At 38.0% G+C, this 25,157-nt stretch overlaps 1 protein-coding gene across 1 annotated transcript; it reads right to left on the minus strand.

Annotated features, from left to right (window-relative positions):
• Positions 1–2,668: 2,668 nt before the first annotated feature.
• On the minus strand, positions 2,669–4,684 carry LOC139871643 (UDP-glucuronate 4-epimerase 3-like). Its single transcript, XM_071859362.1, has one exon. The coding sequence runs from the start codon at positions 4,341–4,343 to the stop codon at positions 3,006–3,008; it is 1,338 nt and encodes a 445-aa protein (XP_071715463.1). The 5' UTR covers positions 4,344–4,684; the 3' UTR covers positions 2,669–3,005.
• Between the last annotated feature and the right edge of the window lie 20,473 nt (positions 4,685–25,157).

The raw sequence follows: 25,157 nt of genomic DNA on the forward strand, positions 1-25,157 counted from the left end.
TATTGTGGGTCAAAATCAGGGGGATTCCGGTGAAGTTCTTGTCGCCGGAAAATGTTAATAAGATTGCTGGACACTTTGGAGAAGTGATTGTGGTGGCCAAGGCTTCAGCGTCTCTCGGTAATATTGGTTCGGCGTATGCCTTTATTAGATCTAGTATTGTTAAACACATACATGATATGGTTGATATTGATCTTGTTGGGTCTAATGGGTCGACTACACAAGCTTGGGTTAATGAGTTGGGTATGAACTTAGATTTTCAGAAGTTATTTTCGGATGTTGTGTCGCCGGATTTTGTGAACACGATAAACAGGTTGGTGGTGCAAGCAAAGGTTCCGAAGTTTTGCAGTCTAGTGAATGTAGATAGGGGTAAGGCTGGTTGTTTGGCATCTAAGGAAGTGACTCCATCGGTTGAGTCGGTTAATTTGGCGTTAAAAGCTTCGGGGTTGGTTAAAGAAAGGACGAGTGTTGTTGAGGTGTCTATGGCAGATAATTTAGAGGTTAGGGCAAATGAGTTTTTTTTTAATGAGGGTTCGACGATGGATGGGGTAAGTGGGGATTTTGCAGATGGGGTACCGGAACCGAGTGGTGGTGACGAGCTTCCTCCTGGTTCTCTTATGCCGACTAATGTAGTTCAAGGACCTACTGATGTTTTTGGTTCAGAATCTATCGAGGCAACGGCGGGTACGATGGCGAATGAAGCTTCAATAGCTCCTGATCTTAATGTCAATTTGATTTCTGTTTGTGATGGGGCTTCGGATGGCAAAGAGTTGCCAACGGGTGAGAAGGGTGTTAATGGTGATCTCGGGTCGGCGATGAGCCCTACGCACTTCAAAGGGAAGTCCGGTTCGTTTATTTTGCAGGAGACGGCAGAAGAAGGTGGTTTTGCCCACCTTCCTGTTGAAGGAAAGCGTCTTTTTCCCGCGCCGGCTCCAAAACCGAAGAAGGGTAAATCCAAAAGAAAAAAGGAGCATGGTGCCGAATTAGCTAGGTTTAATGTTGAGGGTATTTGATTTGTATTGTAGGTGTCGGGTCTTGTTTGTTTATTGGTATGTTGTTTGTCGTGTCCGTTTGGAATTTAGAGGGTTTGGAATCGGGTCGGGTGGTCTGATTTCTCGCCATCTTTTTTTTCCGTTTGGTTTTGTACGGATTTTGTTTCGTGTGTTTCGATTTCGGGTAGTTTAGTGGTTGCGTTTTGGTTGTCCGGCTAGTTAGTTCGTGTTGTGTCTTTGTATGTTTTCTTGGTTATTAATAAAGTTTTCTTTTTTTTGCAAAAAAAAAAAAAAAAAAAACGTACCTAGCTTGGATGGTCACGTGTTTGTGTTGGTGTTAATCTGAGTTTAATTCCTATACGTTGTTTGTTTTTTTCCCCGTTTCTCGCATGATTCATGTTGTCACGGTACATACAATAATTTTTGAATCTAAATTAAATATGAATATTTATAAATTACTCCCTCCGTCCCACCACAAGTGTCCACTTACTTTTTGCACCCGGTTTTAGAAAATCTCACTAATTGATTTTTGACTATGAGTTGTAGGTTAACTATCTATTATTTTATTACTACATTTGATAATTGATTTAAATTTAATTTATTACAGTTACTTTGGTAAATGAGAAAGAAGATATATCACCCACGCTGCAACGCACAGGTACCTTTACTAGTAAAAATCAAATTAGAGAAACATCATATTTATCTTTACATACAACTCATCATGATTACTTATGATCAACCAAAACACATAATTGGAACTCATAGTTTTGAGCTCTTTGTAATTCTCTTTCAACTCCTTACTAGAACTAGAAAGTTTTTTGTGCGTCTATATTAAATTGCTGTTAAAAAATCAATACACATAATATAGAAATTTATTTTTGTTTTTTCTTTTTCTTTTTTCAAAAGCCAATATACTCTTCTTTCGCTCCAAATTTAGAAAGACAATGAAAAGCTCTAACAAGGAGTTATCTCGTCACTCCATCCCCTTTTCAATGAACACCCGTTAATAGAATTTCCATTCCCAAGTATCCGCAATACTTTTAGCCGAAGACATGTTCCTTATATCGTCACTAGATCTTGAAAGCACTACGTGTACCAAACATTCTAAAGTAAAAGTAGAAACATTCTAATCAACATCAAATTTTCACACCAGAGTATAAAAGAGGGGAGGTAATCCACTAATCGTACACCACCAAATATGCTTAAAACTTTGGTGTGTTATAATACAATATTTTAAAGTAAGTTTTTATTTTATTTAATATTAAGAATATATAACTAAAAAGATAGTGTACCATCAACCATAAAAGAGTTCACCATTCAATGTTCTTATCAATATCAACGTCCCAAAATCAAAATCGGCAGTTGCTTACATACCTTTAGATCTCTCTCACAAAGCTTGCTTACATATAATATCTGGTAGAATTTTAGACAAAAAAAGGTATGTTAAAGAATCTGCAGTTTTGGTTATGTTCAAATTATACCAAATATTGTACTCCATATTCAAATGGCCGAAAAAAAAAAAGCAACAACATGAATGAGCTAACAGGACAATAGAAATCACACAAAGTCTTAACTTGAATCAATAGGATGAACATGAATCATAATAGTCACATTTAAAACAATGAAAATAAGAAAAATAAAAACTTTAATCAGAAATTGAACAAACAAGCAAACCTCATAACTCTGAAACTATGGTTTCTATTTATTTGTAACTCCATGAAATGATACAAGTCCACCAAATGATCACAAATTTACTCTATCAGTCATGAATCCTACACTAATAATGCTACAACAAATTACATTCCATAAGAACATAAAGTTCTTGAATATCTTTCAATACACATCAAACGCGCCTCATTGGATCACAAAACTTAAAAACGTAAAACATAATCTCGTTCATCATGCGATCCCTCTTCTCCACCGGTCGAAAACAAGATAATTTGTTCAAATAGAACAAGATTAACAAAACAATCATAACAAATCAAGAACAAATTTACCATACAATCATCATCATCATCATTGTATTCTCAATGAACTCTTGTTCCCGGGACCATAATAACTCACATACCATTTTACAAACTTCTTTAACCCCGTTTGAAGATCCGTTGTTGGTTTATACCCAAATTCCCTCTGCGCAAAACTAATATTCGCATGAGTAAACGGTACATCACCATTTCTAGGCAACTTCATCACACGTTTTTCCGCTTTCACTTTCAACAATTTCTCCAATATACTAACAAGATCCGAAACAGGAACAGGTGACGTATTCCCTAAATTAATCACTCTTAATTGTGCAGCCCCTTTTTTCTTACCACCACTTCCTGTACTCTTTTCAGCAGTATCTAAAGCACCTAAACAACCCTTTACGATATCATCAATATACGTAAAATCACGAGCAACTGTACCATGATTAGCCGATTCAAAAACAGGAATCGGTTTTCGTTTCAAGATATCTTTAGTGAAGAAAAAATAAGCCATATCTGGTCTACCCCAAGGTCCATAAACAGTAAAGAATCTTAAGCCAGTTAATGACAAACCATATATATGATTATACGTATGCGCGATTTCTTCACCCGCTTTTTTAGTTGCAGCGTATAAGCTTGCGGGTTGATCAGTTCGATCTTTTTCCGAAAAGGGTACTTTAGTATTCAATCCATAAACAGAACTAGATGATGCCCATACAATAGCAGGTTGTGGATTAGCATTTTTACAAACTTCAAGTAAATTAACAAAACCAGCAATATTACTATGAATATAAGAGTTAGGGTTTTTCATAGCATATCTAACACCAGCTTGAGCAGCTAAATGCATTACATGTGTAAAATGAACTACCTCAAATAATTTCTTGAGCAAAACGGCGTCGTTTATGTCACCTTCCACAATGAAAATCCCACTTCTTTCTAGCAAAGCTTGTCTAGCCCTTTTCAGGGATGGATCATAATAATCATTGAAATTGTCTAACCCTAAAACACCATCACCACGGCGTTTCAAGGCGGCACTGACATGGGTTCCGACGAATCCGGCGGCGCCGGTGACTAAGACGGAAAACCCGGATTTTGATCGGATCTTGGAAGAGGATTTGACCCGTTTTTCCCAATCGGGTCCGCCCCAAGATCTGTTTTTTAAGGATCTACGAGAGAGATCTGATGATGGGTTTGATGTTGGTGATGATGAATGTGGTGATTTGAAGAAAAAAATAAAAATTAAACCCATAAAAACAAAACTCCAAAATGTAAGCTTTGCTAAATATGAATAATGCCACCTGAATCTATTGATATGGTTGTAATTGGGTTTATCCAGTTTGAATTTACCAGGTGTTGAAGGGATATTATCCAAATGAGATGATGACTTCATAATATATATTCTTTTCCTTCAATTAAAAGGGAAGAAGTATTAAAAACCCAACTGATGTAGGTTTAATTTTCCTCGAATGTGGTTATTATTTGAAGAAATACAAAAAAGATTGAATTTTTCTGATGGGGTTTGACGAAAGATTGAATTTTTAATCGATAAAAATAATGATTGATGAAGAAAAGGGGGTTTGGTGTTGTTTTTTCAAAACTTGTGGGTTAACAATGGAATGGAATCTTCAAGGAATTGATTGTTGGTTGGTTTTGTGAGTTTTCTTGATTCTGAAGATTTGATGATTGAAAAAGGTAAGTGTGATTGGGAGAGAAATAAAAGAGAGGGGTGGACTAAATGAAGATGGGAAGAAGAATGATTTTCAAGATTTTAAATTATTAAATTATAAATTATAAAATGATGATAGTACTAATAGATAGATATTCAAAGTGGTGGTGATGTTGGTGGTGGTGGTGGACTCCTTACAGATCATCAAAATCAAGAAATAGTAACAGTCAACGGGTTAATCTCTGTAAAAAAATGGATATGGAATTAGGGATAAAGTTAGGGTTCTTTCTTTTCTTTTTTTACAGTTTTTGTCTGATTGTTTGCACTTCTACTTTCTTGTTATTATTATTTTTATTTTTTCTTCCCATTATTAGGTGTGTGTTTGTAAATGAATGGATGATGTAAAACAGGTTTAAGATGCATAATTGGGAGGTGTGATTTTAGGGGTTTTGATTGGTAAATGAAGGGCTTGTAAATTTGGATGATTATGATTATTAATTTGGGGATTTGCAATTGTGTGTTGGGTGATGGCGTGGATGAGATTTTGAGGTTAATTAAGAGGAGTGATCATAGTTTCTACACCATTGAATGAAATGTGTTAGATTCGTGAATGTATTCAATGCTTTTTGCACCATCATTAACTTGCTATTTATGCGTATTTAATTAATTTTAAACAAAATTTGAATAAGCGAGGAAATCCTCCTATGAACGAGCATATGAGTTCTTCCACCGAAGGTAAAACATCGGGTAATCAAGCCCCAGTTTTTTCCAAAGATACAAACTTAGACTACCAAATTTCTATTCCTATATCAATAGTTATATATACAACCGAAAAAATCGTTGAAATGGTCCATGTAGTTTCTATCAAAATGCTGGTTTTGTGTCTATGCATTTTTTTATGGATTTAGTCCCAATGGTTTGTCAATGTTGCTGATTTAGTCCTTATTTCTGACGTTCGTCAAAAAATTCTGTTAACTCTAGTCATGTGCTAGACATGTGAGGGTATTTTAGTCCGTTTCTTTCATTTATTTACAAAATTGTTGAAATTGTCCCTGCGGTTTGTACCAACATTGCTGAAATGGTCCCTGTGGATTGTAATAAAATTGCTGAAATCATCCCTCCGTATATAATATCAATGTGTTTACTCACAAACAACCACCAACATCGTCAACATCATCGCCAACCACCACCAGTGTCGATCAGAGACGAAGATCGAAGTCACCGGAATACTCCGGCTGGAAAGCTGCCAAAGGCGATTGAGTGATGGCTTAGCCGCCACCATCGAAGTCATCGTAACAACCATCAGCAACCGTTGTCGCCGCAACCATCTGTTTCCAGATCTGATTTTTTCAGATTCAAGACCTTAATGCTGCTATATTTTCTGTTTATATTCTTCTACTAAATGAAATCGAAAGGCTGCGTTTGGGTTGATTTATATGTATTTTATCGATATATGTATATGTATTAGTAGTATTTGTGTTTGAATCAAGTTTATATGTTGTTGCTATTTTTTTTTTTTTTTAGTTTGGATGAACTTAATGTTATTTAAGAAGTTTTATGTGCAATAATATGGATTTTACTTGTTAAGCATAGTGGATTTAGTTTTAATTTTGGTGGGTTTGATTTTACCATGTTAATTAAAGTGTTTGAAGAAAATGAAAAAAATTAGGGTTTGTTCATAATTTTTGGGAATAAAGATGAAGGTGAGGAATTTTTGGGGATATTATATACGGAGGGATGATTTCAGCAATTTTGTTACAAACCACAAGGACCATTCCAGGAATTTTGTTACAAATCACAGGGATGATTTCAGCAATATTGTCAATAAAGGAAAGAAAGACGAAAATACCCTCACATGTCTGGCACATGACTAGAGTTAACGGAATTTTTTTACGTCCGTCAGAAATAGGGACTAAATTAGCAACATTGACAAACCACTGGGACCTAATCCATCACAAAAAAAACATAGAGAAGAAACCAGCATTTTGCTACAAACCATATGGGTCATTTCAACAATTTTGTCTTTATTAATTTAATGTTTATAAGTTCATATTTAGCTCTTATCAGGAATACGAAAATTCAAAAGTAAGTGATGATGACTTCATCCTCACGTTATGACAACATCAACCACTTACTATCTACGTTCTAATTCTATTGTCCAGTATTTTAATTGGTGATGTCCCAAATTAATTAATTAATTGTTCACTTTTATAAATGGAAAAGAATAATGGATAAAAACCTTTTGTGCCCCTACTATATTCATGTAGGACAAAAAGAAGGGTAAAAAGTAAGGGGTAAGACTGAAAAGTTAACAAAAAGGTACATTTGACAGATACTTTTTTTAAACTGTGTATTTTTTTTATGAGGACAATAGATTTGAGACGGATGGAGTAATTCTTTCTCTTTTTTATTACATCTAAACGTTCTTTTCTCTTTTTCTACTCATTCATATTTTAATCATGCGTATATCCACATCCGCGGATCTCACACATGCAAATGCGCTATTACGCATTAAATCCTGCAAGTCAACGCGCAGTTGATGTGTAACATCGACTGAATCTATCTTTGCACGTGATTGATATGCTGCATGCGGATGACATGCGCGCTTCTCCAATGACAGTTATCGACTCCTTGCTGACCAAGGATCATATCTATTCGATAATTATATCCGAGATTTGGAGAAGTTAGTGATGGAAAGGATTAACACAATCTTAGATGATTATGTGTTCCTAATCGGAGAAATTGAAATTTTTTCTTAGCAGGTAATCAATGGCGTAAACTGGACCAACGAGGTTTGAGACAATAAGCTCAGGACCACTAAGTTCAGAGCCACCAAGTTCAGGGACATAGGGCTCATGCCAAGGCACCGGGCAGTTGCCTAGATATGACTCAGACCTCCCGGGAGGAGTCTCTCCATCAAGGGAACAAACGCAGACTCCATATGTGTAAGATCTTGAAATTTGTGCATCAGAAAATGTTCCTAAAAGTGTCAACAAATGTGTGCATCAGAAAGCGCCACTAAAAGTCTACCTAACACTTATGCATTTTCAGATTTTACATCAGAATCAGAACATGTCAACTTCAGGCCCTGAACTTCGGATTTGCTAGTTGAGTCGCGCCGCGGCTATAAATGACGCGTCGCGCCTTTAGGTGTGAGCTGATGGTTGATTTCTTGCAAAAGGCCTGTCACCAAATTACACTACGGGCCGCGCCGCGGGCATAGGAGCCGCGACGCGCCTCGACGCGGGGTCTAATGCTGAAATCAGCTTTTAGACACAATAAAAATGGGGGTATTTTGGTAATTTCACCTGTGGACGAGATATATAGACCCCAAATCTGATCCTTATCTTCATTTCACTTCATTTTTAATCCACTCAACTCTCTTCAAACCCTTGTTTGAGTTTAGGGTTGTGCTAGTTAGGGTTCTAAACCCCATTCCTTGTGAAATTTGAGGCTTTTGGGTATTGTTAGTATAAGTGAACCCGATTATTATGGGTTTAGGGTTGATGACGAATTTGGAAGTATTTATCATGGTTTGGGTGTTAAATCACTAGGTTGTGAGTTGTTAGTAATTTTGATGTTCTAAGGAACAAGTTTGCTAGTCAAACTGGGTTTTGAGTCAAGTTTTGGTGAATCAAGTATGTAAATACTTGATTTAGGTTTTAATTGGTGTTTTGGAAATATAATCACTAGTCGTTAGTGATTTTGGGTGTTTTTGGGACTTATGTCAAAATGGGTTGACTTTAAATTGGGTCAAAATTGATGATGACACTAGTTTTGGTCAAATAGATGTTTAAACACTTTTGTTAAGTGTTAAAGGACGTTTTTGGATGTAATTACTCGCGAGAAGTGATTTTGGGTTAAAATGATATTTTTAACATAAGTCAAACGTGGTAAAAAGCAATATGGGTCAATATTGCACGTGTTGGGGTATTTGGTGTAATTGACGTTTGAAATGATTACTACCTAAGTAGTAATTTAATGTTAAGACATAGGTTTGGTCTAATTGGGGTAAAGTATGATTTGGGTTAAATTGTACTTTATTGTAGGGTTTGAATTACCATCCGAAGTGGTAATTGGTTTGTGTCATTTAGGTGTTTTAAATTGGCGGGTTTGACGAGCAAGGTGTGATCCCTCGGCTAAGGGATGATTGTGTCGGATTCTCTTTTAGAGAATGTATATTTATATGTATATTGTGCCTATGTGCGATATAGGTAACTATTTGCTCGGATATGAGGACGGAGATCGTAATACACGACTTGTGCGGGCATTCCAAGGTGAGTGGAATAATTATGCATGTATGTATGTAGTGTATTTATTTGTATGCTATGGTGTAACGACCCTGGTTTTTCCAACGTTAATTATTAATAATTATTATTATTAATACGTGTGATTAAACGAATGTATGTTATTACATTTACATGTTGCTTTAATTGCCCGTACTTGAACTTTAAATGCCCGAAACGTCTTTGTGACACCCGGAACTTGCACGAATAATATTTTAAGATATTATTTACATCCATGATTAATTTTATTAATCATTTTAATTAACTAAGGCTTTTAGTTAGTTACTTGGGCTTAACTTGGACTTTTATTGATTTACTTGCTAACTACTTGAACTTGGGCTTTGTTTAGTTAATGAACTCATGTATTAAAACTTGTAAGCCCACCCTACTTATAATATGGATTAGTTAGCCCACTCTTGCTACTTGTAAGTATTAGTTCCATGCCTAACTAGTTAGTTGAACCATTTAGAATCTTGTTGCCTTATAATCCCCATGAGACTACATGCATTAACCACCTTTTATGAACTTTTCATGCAAGAGACCACTAAACAAAACCTCCCCCCCTTAGAGTGCAGCTGGCCGTCGGCCTTTAGGGGTGTTTAGGAAGGTTTTTGATTCATTTTTTTCATCACATTCATTCTCTCATTCTCTCATTTCAAAATACACACACACTTGCTTCATCTTTTCTCTTATCTTTCTCTCAAGTTTTTCTTTCTTTCTTGTAAGTAAAATGAACAATCTTCTCTTCCTTTTCTTACAACAAAACCGTGGCCATGAGACCCATTAATCATCATCATGCTTTGTTGTTTTTAATCTTTGGTTACATGTGTTGATTTCTTGTTAGTTGTTACTTACTTTCTAGCTTTCAAGAACAAACTTACTAGTTTGATTTCTTCATCTTTATCTTGTTATAACAAGAACATTCAAGAACATAATCTATCTAGTTATGTTCTACATATTTTGTCTCAAAAGATTAAAGTTCATAGTTGTATAAACTCATTACTTGTAGCTCTTGAAGTAACTTTGAAGTTACTTCACTTAAAGATCAACTTGGGTTAAATCTTTAAAAGTATGAGCAACTATGAATCATTTTCTTGTTTAATTAGTTTTCTACTTTATTTGTTTCATAGATTATGAGTTCTTTGTTGTTAAAATCATACTTGCAAGTCATGGAAGTAAACTTGAGGTTTACTTTACTTAAAGATCAACTTTGGTTGAATCTTTAAAGTATGAACAACACTTGAACTAGCTACTTGTTTAATTAACTTGTTTCTTTACTTTTATGCACTTAGATTACTTGGTTGTTGGTTTGTTGGTCAAGTGCTACTAGTTAGTCTTGATCTCATAATACTCTTGAACTTAAAAGTTAACTTATAAGTTTCAAGAACATGGAAGTGTAACTTACTAGTTACAACTTCAAATACCTTTGAAAGATCTAAGTTATCTAGCTTATGGTCTTCAAAATTTGTCATAAACAAAAGCTATAAAGCTTACATACACTTTACTAGTTGTTGATTTAAGTTTATAACTTGTTTTTACTTCTAAAGTTCATGTAAGTGTTGAAACTAAGCCTTGATGTAACCTTGGTTCATCAAAACACTTACAACACTTGCACTTGAGTTATGATGGACAAACCTTGGTCAAAATGATGTTAACACATCAACGAGTTGTACACTTGAAGCTATACGCATCAAGGATGAGAACCGTGATGAACATCAAGCACCGAGACAACCGGAACTCTCCAAAACCCACTGTTTCTGTCCAACAGGGTCTGTTCAGCTGTTTCTGGACCAGACCAGTAGGTCTGGGCTGATCCCATATTGATTTTTGGATATAACTTTTCGAGTAGATAATCTTTCATTTAGGACTCGTCTTCATCCGAGTTACGGTTTAGGATTTATGGCCCCCCGATCGTCACTATGTCCGTTTAACGTTGTGCAGAAATTTCAGACCTACTCGCACTTATACCGTTGCCACGGTCAAACGAAGAAGAGTTAGCTTCTGAAAATTTAACCACACTTAAGCGACTCATATACGGAGCCATAGCCACTGGCCTCACCTCTGTTCGGTTTGCGTAGAGGCCGTGGTGACTGACCGAAGTCAGCCTTTGTTTTAAACGACTTTCATAAACGAGTCTTACTTGTTACCTTTTGTTTAATGATGATTGATGATGACCCTTATGACCTTAATTACGTACTTGTAAACCTTTTGAGACGACTTATTGACTTAGTGCTATTTGACTTAGGTTGAGGACGTTTGGACCGTTACTTGCACACCACTTTCCGACTACTACCTTACCGTTACTACTAATCATTGTGAGTTATAGCATTCCCTTTTTACTTTAACTTATTTTGGGAACTGAGAATGCATGCGGATTTTATGTTTTACATACTAGGCACGAGTACTTAAACTTTATATATGTGTGGGTTATATAACGGCAGAAACATTCCCTTTAGCTCGGTAACGTTTAATCATTGGTTTTTGAACCGTGAACGCGAATCTTCGATATGGATCCATAGGGTTTGACATCCCCACTCGGGCTAGTCGTGCTAGCATTTAACGAGTGTTTAATACTTCGAGGTTATACGCACTTGCCAAGTGCACTTTAAGGGGGTACATTAAACGTTAAGTTAGTTACCGGGTGCCCACGGTTAAGCATATACTTTTACATACTTTTGAAACGCTCGTTGTAGCACTGAAATCTCGTGGCCTACTTACATTACTGTTATACTTAAACTATAGCTCACCAACCTTTGTGTTGACCTTTTTAAGCATGTATTTTCTCAGGTGCTTGAAGTCGCTTCCGCTATCTTACTAGTCGTGTTGTAGAACCCGCTGCCTAGAGTTGTTATCGCATGACTACTTATCTTGCATTCAAACTTTTTACTTATGAACTTATGTTATGTAATGACCATTATGGTTACGTACACTTATTTAATGCTTCTACTTAGTGAAGCATACTTTTGATTTGTAAAACAATTGACGTATGTTATGACGTCACTTTTATTAATGAATGCAAACTCTGTTTTGAAAACGCATATAGTACTTAACCTTGTAATGATCCTGTTGATGATGGTCCGTACATGATGATTTAGTACGGGGCATCACATTTGGTATCAGAGCATTGGTTGTAGGGAATTAGGATGCATTAGTGAGTCTAAGACCGACCCGAGTAGGATTCACTAATAGGGCTAATCTACAACTTGTTAGTTTACTTGTTTCCGCTGAACTTACTGCATGCTGCTGCTTACTGTTACTGCTATATGCCGTATGCTACTACGTGATTTCACTACTGCATGCTATTACTTGCTTTCGATTGCATGCTAGTTTCGTACGATTACTGATATTGCCATGTTACTTATTGTTATACATGATTTAAACTGTTGGCCTATTATTTGCTTGCTTTATGACATATTGACATGGAAAATTTATTTTTCCTTGTTCAGATGTCGGACGTTCCACCTGCTGACATCCCGAGCAGCTCAGGCCCCGTTGTTCCACCCACTGCTGCACCTGTTGCTGCTGCTGCTGCCAACATTCCGGCCCCGACACCCACTGGCGACCCCGGCGCCTCTAGTTCTGGAGCTAGCTCTAGTGTGCCTATCCCGGCGTCTTCTTCCAGACCCCCGAGGCAACTGGCTCGCATTGGTGGCATGGAGATCCCCGCGGAGTTCGGGGAAGGTCCCTTCCGTAATCACTGGCGCACACCTTGCCGACGCACTGCCGACGGCCGCTTAGCCGTGATTACGCCAGGCCGACACCGACAGATGTTGGCCGCTTTCGGATATGTTGAGCCACCCGCGCCACCACCGCATGATTCAGACGACGGTTCTTCCACCGATGCTTCTTCAGACGACACCTCATCTGACGACTCCAGTGATGAGGAGGATCACGCTGACCGACCGATTCAGGCACCTTCTACCCCGCCGAAGAAGCGGTATCGCTTCGCTGGCATAATTCCTGGTCATACTGTCACTGACGCTTATGGTCGGCGTCGTAGGATCACTGCTCGTAAACGGCTGGTGCCGTACCCCGCCGACCCACAGATATTACCGTCTCCACCCAGAGCCGGACCATCCACTTCAGCACCACCGGCTCCACCTGCACCGCCAGCACCACCTGCCCCACCATCTTCCTCTAATGAGGAAATGAGGCGGGAGATTGAGATTCTCCAGACTCGAGTTACTGAGCTCGAGGAGCAGTTGGCTCATGTTTTGGACATCTTGTACCCACCATCGCCGTAGGACTTTGTACTAGATTCTGTATTGTAATCTCTTTTGTAATTTCATATTTCACTTATGTAATGTACGAACTTATTGTAATGTATGAACTTATTATCATTAATGAATGGAATTTGTGTTGCTTACTTCTTGCGCAAGTGTTCTATTTACGTTATCATCTCATGGTTTTGTGGTACTTATATCTGCTTGCGTTATTTAATCAACACGTGTTGTGCTGTTTTCATGTTGGTTGTTATATAATGTACTATTATTATTTGCATAATGGATTTTGACTTGAGTCAAAATGTTTGTATAGAACATCATGGCCAACGGGAGATCTATCCCCACCGCGGCACAAATTGAGGAAATGATTAACGAGCGAGTCGCTGCTGCACTAGCTGAAAGACAACCCCAAGCTCCACCACCACCGCCTGTCAATCCACCTGTCATCCGAGATGGGTGTACTTACAAGGAATTTCAAAGCTGTAAGCCACACTACTTCAGTGGCACTGAGGGACCCGTCGGTCTCACCAGATGGTTCGAAAAGTTGGAATCGGTATTCAGGGTTAGCAATTGTTCTGAGGCTAACAAAACGAAATTTGCATCTTGCACACTTTCTGATGGCGCGCTTACATGGTGGAATACCATGGCCCAAGCGCAAGGAATTGATGAGGCGTATGCTACGCCTTGGGAAGAATTTAAATGTGCTATGATCGAGGAATACTGTCCGAGAACCGAGATTCAAAAGATGGAAATCGAATTTATGCAATTGAAAACCGTAGGGAACGACCTTAACAGCTACAACCGTAGGTTTTTGGAATTGGCTCTTATGTGTCCAACCATGGTCACCCCCGAATTTAAGCGTTTGGAGAAATACTTCTCGGAACTTCCTAAGTCCATCAAGGGTAATGTTACCTCATCCAAGCCACCAAGTGTTCCCGAAGCAATGCGCATGGCGCATACTCTCTTGAATCAAATCATCCTTGACGAGCCGGAGAAGGCTAAGTTTGAAACTGTTAGTGGTGAAAAGAGGAAATGGGACAACAACCACAACAACAACAGGGGTAGGAACTATGATCAAAACCCGGCAAAACGACATGAAGGGTTCAGGCAAAACAACAACATGCACAACAACAACACCAACCCCAACAACAACAACCGCACCAATCCGAACTACAAAGGAACCTTACCACAATGCAATAGGTGCTACAAGCACCACACTGGGTATTGCAATGTTATCTGTGAGAAGTGCCAACGATCTGGACATGTTGGCAAGGATTGCAAGGTTACCACTTTGAATGTGAAGCCAAACCACAACAACAATGGGCCTAAGAAGTGTTATGAATGTGGAAAGACGGGCCATTTCAGAAACGAGTGTCCTAACAAGCGTAAGGATGGCGGACCACCACATGCTAGAGCCTTCAATGTTAATGCAAGAGATGCACGCGACAACCCCGACTTGGTAACAGGTATATTCAAAATCAACAATCTTTTAGCTTCTGTCCTATTCGATACTGGTGCCGATAGGAGCTATGTGTGTAGACATTTTTGTGATAAATTAGATTGGTCGTTAGTTCCCTTAAAGGAAAGTATGCTTGTCGAGGTAGCCAACGGAAAACTTGAAAAAGTGGACCAAATTGGCCGAGGGGCTATTATCAACATAGCCGGTGTAGACTTTGAGATAGACTTGATTCCCATTAAGTTGGGAAGTTTTGATGTTATTATTGGTATGGATTGGTTGACTAAGATTAGAGCCGAGATTATTTGTGAATACAAAGCTCTTCGTATACCCCAAGGAGACGGTGAGCCACTAACCATTTATGGCCAGAGATGTACCTCACAACTGAACCTCATTAGTTGCGTGAAAGCGCAAAAGATAATGAAGAAGGGACGCCTTGCTGTCCTAGCTCATGTGAAAACCGTAGGAACCGAGGAGAAGAAAGTGGAAGATGTGCGTATTGTGAACGAGTTTTCCGATGTCTTTCCCGAAGAACTGCCTGGATTACTGCCACCGAGGGCAGTAGAGTTTCAGATTGACTTAGTGCCAGGAGCTGCACCTGTAGCTCGCGCACCCTATAGACTTGCACCTTCCGAGATGCAAGAATTGCAAAGCCAACTACAAGAGTTACTTGATCGAGGGTTTATTCAACCAAGTTCTTCGCCATGGGGCGCACCTGTATTGTTTGTGAAGAAGAAGGATGGATCCTTCTGAATGTGTATCGACTACCGTGAGCTTAACAAATTAACAATCAAGAATCGGTATCCTCTTCCATGGATTGACGATCTTTTTGACCAACTGCAAGGATCGTGTGTTTACTCAAAGATCGATTTGCGATCGGGCTATCACCAGTTGAGGGTGAAAGAAAGCGACGTGATGAAAACTGCATTTAGAACCCGCTATGGTCATTATGAGTTTCTTGTAATGCCATTCGGTCTAACCAATGCACCTGCTGTATTTATGGACCTTATGAACCGTGTTTGCAAGCCGTACTTGGACAAGTTTGTTATAGTCTTCATTGATGATATCCTCATCTACTCTAAGAGCAAGGAAGAACACGAGCATCCTCTCCGATTAGTACTTGAGCTCTTGAGACGAGAGCAACTCTACGCGAAGTTTTCTAAGTGTGAATTCTGGTTGAAGGAAGTTCAGTTTTTGGGTCATGTTGTGAGTGACCAGGGCATCAAAGTTGATCCCGCCAAGATAGAAGCGATCAGCAAGTGGGAGACCCCCACTACTCCGACTCACATCCGCCAATTTTTGGGTCTTGCCGGTTACTACCGAAGGTTTATCGAAGGTTTCTCTCTGATTTCACGTCCGTTAACCGCACTCACTCACAAAGGAAAGAAATTTGTTTGGGGAGACGAACAAGAGAAGGCATTTCAATTCTTGAAACAGAAGTTAACCACCGCACCTATCTTATCACTTCCTGAGGGTAATGACGATTTTGTTGTTTACTGCGACGCCTCGAAAACTGGTTATGGTTGTGTACTGATGCAACGCATGAAGGTCATCGCCTATGCTTCTCGTCAACTTAAGATCCACGAACGAAACTATACCACACACGATCTTGAACTTGGAGCCGTTGTCTTCGCACTCAAATTGTGGAGGCACTATCTGTATGAGACTAAATGCACTATCTTCACCGATCACAAGAGTCTCCAGCATATATTCGATCAGAAACATTTGAATATGAGACAACGAAGATGGATTGAGACACTAAATGATTACAAGTGTGAACTTCGCTACCATCCGGGTAAAGCCAACGTTGTTGCTGACGCATTAAGCCGAAAGGAGAGATCGGCACCTCTTCGTGTTCGAGCATTGAACATCACGATTCATTCCAATCTTCAGAACCAAATCCGAGCAGCCCAAGAATAGGCTCTCATAGAGAAGAACTTGCGGTATGAGTATTTGAACATTCTCGTCTCTAAATTCGAAGTTAGGGAATCCGGACTCCGATGTTATGCCGGAAGAATTTGGGTACCACGTTATGGAGATCTACGAAGCCTCATACTTGATGAAGCTCACAAGTCTAGATATTCGATTCATCCCGGAGCGGGCAAGATGTATCATGATATTAAAGAACAGTATTGGTGGCCCAATCTCAAGAAAGATGTTGCATCTTATGTTAGTAAGTGTTTGACTTGCTCAAAAGTTAAAGCCGAGCATCAAAAACCTTCTGGGTTACTTCAACAACCGGAAATCCCACAATGGAAGTGGGAGATGATAACTATGGACTTTATCACCAAGCTACCAAAGACGGTGGGCGGATATGATACCATTTGGGTTATTGTTGATCGTCTTACAAAATCTGCACACTTCTTAGCAATGAAAGAGACCGATACAATGGAGAGGCTTGCTCAACTTTATATCAAAGAGGTCGTATCACGACACGGTATACCTATATCAATCATCTCCGATCGCGACCCTCGTTTTGCTTCTAGATTTTGGCGTTCTCTACAAGAAGCCATGGGAACTCGTCTCGACATGAGCACTGCATATCACCCTCAGACTGACGGGCAAAGTGAACGAACAATTCAAACCTTGGAGGACATGCTACGTGCATGTGTTATTGATTTTGGAAAGGCCTGGGAAAGGCATTTGCCACTCGCCGAATTCTCGTACAACAACAGTTATCACTCGAGCATTAAAGCTGCACCTTTTGAAGCGTTGTATGGCCGCAAGTGCCGTTCTCCTCTTTGTTGAGCCGAGCTAGGTGAAGTTCAACTCACCGGGCCCGAGATAGTCCATGAAACCTCGGAAAAGATTGCTCAGATTCAAAACAGACTCAAGGTAGCCCGTGATCGCCAAAAGAGTTATGCTGATCTTAAACGTAAAGACTTTGAATTCAACGTTGGTGATCGTGTTATGTTGAAGGTTGCACCTTGGAAGGGTGTGATTCGTTTTGGGAAACGCGGAAAGTTAAACCCGCGGTACATTGGTCCATTTTAAATTTTGGAACGTGTTGGACCCGTTGCTTATCGACTTGATCTTCCAGCACAATTGAGCTCAGTTCATCCTACCTTCCATGTATCAAACTTGAAGAAGTGTCTTGCTCCACCTGAACTTATCATACCATTGGAGGAACTTACTATCGATGACAAACTCCACTTTGTGGAAGAGCCCGTTGAAATCATGGAAAAAGAAGTCAAGGAGTTGAAACACAATAGGATTCCGATCGTCCGAGTTCGATGGAATTCTAAACGAGGACCTGAGTTTACTTGGGAACGAGAGGACCGCATGAGACAGAAGTATCCTCACCTTTTCCCACCTCCTCCATCACCTTCAGATTCAGCTTAAAATTTCGGGACGAAATTTTCTTTAACAGGTTGGTAATGTAACGACCCTGGTTTTTCCAACGTTAATTATTAATAATTATTATTATTAATACGTGTGATTAAATGAATGTATGTTATTACATTTACATGTTGCTTTAATTGTCCGTACTTGAACTTTAAATGCCTGAAACGTCTTTGTGACACCCGGAACTTGCACGAATAATATTTTAAGATATTATTTACATCCATGATTAATTTTATTAATCATTTTAATTAACTAAGGCTTTTAGTTAGTTACTTGGGCTTAACTTGGACTTTTATTGATTTACTTGCTAACTACTTGAACTTGGGCTTTGTTTAGTTAATGAACTCATGTATTAAAACTTGTAAGCCCACCCTACTTATAATATGGATTAGTTAGCCCACTCTTGCTACTTGTAAGTATTAGTTCCATGCCTAACTAGTTAGTTGAACCATTTAGAATCTTGTTGCCTTATAATCCCCATGAGACTACATGCATTAACCACCTTTTATGAACTTTTCATGCAAGAGACCACTAAACAAAACCTCCCCCCCTTAGAGTGCAGCTGGCCGTCGGCCTTTAGGGGTGTTTAGGAAGGTTTTTGATTCATTTTTTTCATCACATTCATTCTCTCATTCTCTCATTTCAAAATACACACACACTTGCTTCATCTTTTCTCTTATCTTTCTCTCAAGTTTTTCTTTCTTTCTTGTAAGTAAAATGAACAATCTTCTCTTCTTTTTCTTACAACAAAACCGTGGCCATGAGACCCATTAATCATCATCATGCTTTGTTGTTTTTAATCTTTGGTTACATGTGTTGATTTCTTGTTAGTTGTTACTTACTTTCTAGCTTTCAAGAACAAACTTACTAGTTTGATTTCTTCATCTTTATCTTGTTATAACAAGAACATTCAAGAACATAATCTATCTAGTTATGTTCTACATATTTTGTCTCAAAAGATTAAAGTTCATAGTTGTATAAACTCATTACTTGTAGTTCTTGAAGTAACTTTGAAGTTACTTCACTTAAAGATCAACTTGGGTTGAATCTTTAAAAGTATGAGCAACTATGAATCATTTTCTTGTTTAATTAGTTTTCTACTTTATTTGTTTCATAGATTATGAGTTCTTTGTTGTTAAAATCATACTTGCAAGTCATGGAAGTAAACTTGAGGTTTACTTTACTTAAAGATCAACTTTGGTTGAATCTTTAAAGTATGAACAACACTTGAACTAGCTACTTGTTTAATTAACTTGTTTCTTTACTTTTATGCACTTAGATTACTTGGTTGTTGGTTTGTTGGTCAAGTGCTACTAGTTAGTCTTGATCTCATAATACTCTTGAACTTAAAAGTTAACTTATAAGTTTCAAGAACATGGAAGTGTAACTTACTAGTTACAACTTCAAATACCTTTGAAAGATCTAAGTTATCTAGCTTATGGTCTTCAAAATTTGTCATAAACAAAAGCTATAAAGCTTACATACACTTTACTAGTTGTTGATTTAAGTTTATAACTTGTTTTTACTTCTAAAGTTCATGTAAGTGTTGAAACTAAGCCTTGATGTAACCTTGGTTCATCAAAACACTTACAACACTTGCACTTGAGTTATGATGGACAAACCTTGGTCAAAATGATGTTAATGAAGGTTTTTCGTATGCCCGAGAGACATATTAAATTAATGTGGCTAATATGTTTTGATCCAAGTCGGGTCATACCCAATAACAAGCTTACCAACACTTTATATGTATTTATTTTAACGGTTGGATTGTTAAATAAATACGCGACACTTGAACTTTAGAAAATCGGTTTTCTAAATTACAATCACTTGAGATAAATTATTTGGATAATTTATATATGATGTGGATTTAATTATTTATAGGTTTAAATAATTATGTTATGTTATATTTTATAAAATGGTTTATAAAATTATTGCAAGTAACAAATACATATTAGTTTTATACAAGTTTTTTTTATAAAATTTGTTACAAGTTTTATAAAAACACTCTTGTTATAAAATAATAGAAAGTGGGCAGATTTTGTAGCTCCAAGAAAGTCTATCCCATGCTCATTTTGTTGCTTTCCATAACACACCTCCATATAGACATGTCCCTTGACTAGTAGCAAGTAACACATGCAATTAAATCAAGTAAACCAAGAAAATAAACTGCATTCTGCAGCTGCATTCAGCCGTGGGCTGTTTGGGACCAAAAGGGGTTCTCAAGTTCATCTTTGAAAGCTTGATTTCAAGTGTCAAAAATCCTAACCAATGTACTAAGTGTTGGTGTCAAGTTTGGGGTATAATCTCTTGAGGTTTCATGCTTTTGGAACTCCATTCATCATCATCTTTCTTGGTACCTGCTGTCCAGAATTTTGAGTACATAAAAGTGGGTTTCAAGCTAGATTAACAAGAGTGTTGAGGTTACAAAGTCTAGCCAAGGTTGAGGGTGATATTGGAGAAGCATAAGCTTGGTGTTTTCATCTTCAAATTCATCATTCTTGGAAGTAAATAACCTCCTAACTTGGAGAAGGTATAACTTCTAAATTACTATCTTGTAGTTTGTAAGCATATTATTTCACAACTTGATCCATGGGATTTAACTTTAAAATGGTTTAAAGATTAACAAGTTAAAAATGTAACTAACATGCTTCCGCTTTGATATGTTTCTTAAAAGGTTTTAAGTATCATGAAACTTGTTAAATCCCAACAATGGTATCTAGAGCCGAAGTTGTTGAAATATGCTTCGAGATGGTTATTCAACCCACTATAATTTTGCATTCTATGAACATGCATGAAGTAGAATGTAAAATTTTCGGTTTTGGGTGGTTGTCATTTTGGCCAAAACCACTTGTGATTCTGTACTGCCAATCACTTGTGATTCTGTACTGTCGACCACTTGTGATTCTGTACTGCCAATCACTTGTGATTCTGTACTGTCGACCACTTGTGATTCTGTACTGCCAATCACTTGTGATTCTGAGTTGCAGATCACTTATGATTCTGTGTTTCCAATCACTTGTGATTCAGTATTGCCTATCACTAATGTTGATGATGTTCACAATCTAAGCCTTGACCTTGTGTTTGGTTGCATGCATGGTTGATTGATATTTATTCAATTGGTTTGTAATAATATTTATTCATTTGGCATGTAATAATTCATTTGGTTATGTAATTTATTTTATATTTGGTATGTAAAATAGATTAGGTTGTAATTTCTTTTTTTTTAGACAAAATGTATTAGGATATATTTTGTAAAATGATGAAGAATGATGAAGACTTGAAGAACACATGAAGAAGCATTTGGATGCAAGGTTAAGTGGGAGATTTGAAATCTCCTACTTTGTGTTATTACCCCTTATCCGGTGGCATTTGTTTTCGGCTAAACAAATGTCTACCAATATGGCTTGATTGTGAACATATGATTTTGCATGCGTGGTTGTTTTGTATGATTATGTGGATTGTATGTTTGTATGCTACAAGTTAATCACACAAGTTAACAACAAGCAAAATGGCAATTTAATTGGTTAAATTATACATTAATTAACGACATGCAAAACGTCAATTTAAATGGTTAAATTAAAAATGGCTAAAAGGACATTAATAAACGGTTATTAAGATCATGATTAGGATCATATATATAAAATGGTTTATAGACATGAAAATGGATTTTCATAAGAACCATACACTAAATGCATGTTAGTGTATGGCAAATGTTTTCTTAAAACTAGAATTTATGAAAACTTAAAATCCCTTAACTAAAACAAGTTAAACGCCATCCTTTTGTGGAAACACTTAGACATATTAGGAATCTCTTGATGGGATAAAGGTCACCTAACCGTCATGAGTGAACTAATGTGAATAAGGTACACTTCGCATACATGTGGGATAAAGGTCACCTAACCACTTGTATGTTAAGTCTACATGTCTACACAAGTAGGACGACTTGATTTGGGAATCATGAACTTAGGGTCACCGAAGCATGAGGAACAAATAGGCGTTGATGGGATTAATATGCCATGCAAAAGGATTGCATGATCCCATAACTTAGAAGTTGCAAAAGGATTGCAATTGTCATTAAGACTACCTAGCTAAATCAAATGACGGGATAAAGGTCACCTAACCGAAATTTGATTTACCGTTGGATTCTAATATTTAATAAAACAAATTAAAAGGGTATTGTTTATTAAATTTGAAATCAATACTTAAAAGAACTTTGTTGAATTTTGTAGATGGCCGCTAATAACAACAACAACATGAACAACGCACCACTTAACTTTAACAACCTATCGTTGCGGTCTCTCCTCGAGAAAGACAAACTCAACCATACAAACTTTATGGATTGGTTCCGCAATCTTCGGATTGTCCTCAAACAAGAGGATAAAATGTATGTGCTTGAGGACCCCATTCCCGATCAACCGGATGAGAGTGATGTGGAGGCAATGGCCTCTTACGATAAGTATTGCCACGACTCCCTTCAAGTCTCATGCTTAATGCTTGGGACTATGATACCCGAACTCCAAAAGGATTTCGAGCATCATAGCGCATACGACATGATAACACAATTGAAGGAGATGTTTCTCCAACAAGCACGTGTTGAGCGTTTCGAAACGGTTCGGGCGCTTCATGCTTGTCGTATGGACGACACCCAATCGGTTTCATCTTATGTACTTAAGATGAAAAGCCTTATCGATCGTGCTAACCGTCTTAACCTTAACATATCTAATGAGTTAGCCACCGATCTTATCCTTAACTCCCTATCAAAGAGGTTTGATCAATTTGTAATTAATTACAACATGAATGGGATGGATAAGAGTATAGGTGAGCTTCATGGTATGCTTAGGACGGCGGAAACTAGCATGGGTAAAAGGGCTTTACCCGTGTTAGCAATCGATCAAGGTGGGTCCAAAAGTAAGACCTCTAAGCCAAAGGTGGCTAAGAGAAAAGGACCCGCCTATCAAGGCAAAGGGAAAGGGAAGATGGTTACCCCAACCATCAACAAGGCTAAGAAGCAAAAGGTAGCCGAGAAGGCAAACCCCAAGGAAGACCCATGTTTCGGTTGCGGTGAGATGGGTCATTGGAAACGAAACTGTCCGGTCTACCTTAAGGAGTTGAAGGACAAGAGGGATGCAGGGCAAACCTCAGGTAATATATATATGGTATATATAGAGCTAAGTATTACTTCTTCTAATACATGGGTATTAGACACTGGATGTGGAACTCATATTTGCAATTCTTTGCAGGGGTTCAAAAGAAGTGATCATAAGGCGGGAACATCAAGTCTCTATATGGGCAATGGTGCAAAGGTGCATGTTAAAGCTCAAGGAGATTTTATTTTGAAGCTTCCAAGTGGATTGGAACTTATTTTAGAAAATGTTTTGTATGCTCCGGATTTGTGTAGAAACATTATTTCTATTTCTCGCTTAAAACAATGTGGTTACGTTGTTAATTTTATTGATGATGATATTCATGTTTCTAAAGATAATGTATTCTATTTCAAGGCTTCGCCTTCAAATGGAATTTATGAATTGGTTCATGGTGACGCATCATCGAGCTCTATATACCATACAAGCACCAAGAAACTCAAAAGGGATTTGAGTGATTCCTACTTATGGCATTGTCGCCTTGGTCACATAAACAAGAACCGAATGCATACACTTCAAAGGAATGGACTTTTGAAATCAAATGAAATGGATTCATTTGAAGTATGCGAATCTTGTTTACAAGGCAAGATGACTAAAGCACCTTTCAAAGGGACTTATGAAAGGGCTAAAGATTTATTGGGATTAATACATTCGGATGTATGTGGACCCTTTAAACCCATGACTAGGAAAGGTGAAAGATACTTTGTTACTTTCATTGATGACTTTAGTCGTTTCGGATATGTCTACTTATTAAGACACAAGGACGAAACGTTTGAAGCATTCAAAGAATATCAAAACGAAGTACAAAATCAACTCAATAGGACAATTAAGGTACTACGTACCGATAGAGGAGGTGAATACCTAAGCGATGCCTTCCAAGATCATCTTAGGAGTTGTGGGATTATCTCACAACTTACTCCACCCGGAACACCCCAACTTAATGGAGTTTCCGAAAGGAGGAACCGAACCCTAATGGATATGGTTCGATCTATGATGGCAAGAAGCTCGTTGCCTCTATCATTTTGGGGTTATTGTCTAAGCTCCGCGGCTCGTATTTTAAATATGGCCCCAACCAAGAAAGTGGAACGAACTCCTCACGAGATGTGGTTTGGAAAACCTCCTTCTCTTTCATACTTGAAAGTATGGGGATGTGAAGCTTATCCTAAGCGTTATGTAGCAAATAAGCTACATGCTCGATCCACAAAGTGTATCTTCATAGGATATCCCAAAGATGACATGGGATATTACTTCTATGATCCATCCGAGCAAACCGTATTTGTTGCTCGGAAAGCGGAATTCCTTGAAACCAAGTTCCTTATGGAAGGTGATGGTGAAAGGAAGATAGATCTTGTAGAGGTACAAGATCAAGCCGATGATACACAATTGGTTGGCACTAGTACTCAACATGAGGATGTTGAAAATGATCAAGTGGATGATCAAGGTACACAAGACGTTCGAAGATCTAGTAGAATTAGTAATCCTCCCGAGAGATATGGGTTTCTCGTGGAAGGTTGCTATACAGTTGATTTGGATGAACCGACAAACTACAAAGATGCTTTATCAAGAATTGATAAAGATAAATGGCAGGAAGCCATGAACGCCGAGATGCAATCCATGTATGAAAACCAAGTTTGGGAACTTGTTGTGAAACCTCCTAGCTCCAAGCTAGTTGATTGCAAATGGCTTTTCAAGAAGAAAACCGACATACATGGAAACTTGGATACATACAAAGCTAGACTTGTAGCAAAAGGTTTCACTCAAACTCAAGGGGTTGATTATGATGAAACTTTCTCGCCAGTGGCAATGCTAAAGTCTATTAGGATATTATTTGCCATTGCTGCTCACTATGACTATGAAATATGGCAAATGGATGTCAAAACCGCTTTCCTAAATGGATATCTTGAGGAAGATGTCTATATGGTACAGCCCGAAGGTTTTGTTGATCCGAAAAATCCTAAAAAGGTATGCAAGTTGAAGAAATCAATCTACGGATTGAAACAAGCATCTAGAATGTGGAATCATCGCTTTAATGAAGAAGCAAAGAAATTTGGCTTCATTAAAAATGGTGATGAAGCTTGTGTGTACAA

The sequence above is a fragment of the Rutidosis leptorrhynchoides genome, chromosome 10 (genome assembly GCF_046630445.1).
Source record: "Rutidosis leptorrhynchoides isolate AG116_Rl617_1_P2 chromosome 10, CSIRO_AGI_Rlap_v1, whole genome shotgun sequence".
Taxonomy (NCBI): Eukaryota; Viridiplantae; Streptophyta; class Magnoliopsida; order Asterales; family Asteraceae; genus Rutidosis; species Rutidosis leptorrhynchoides.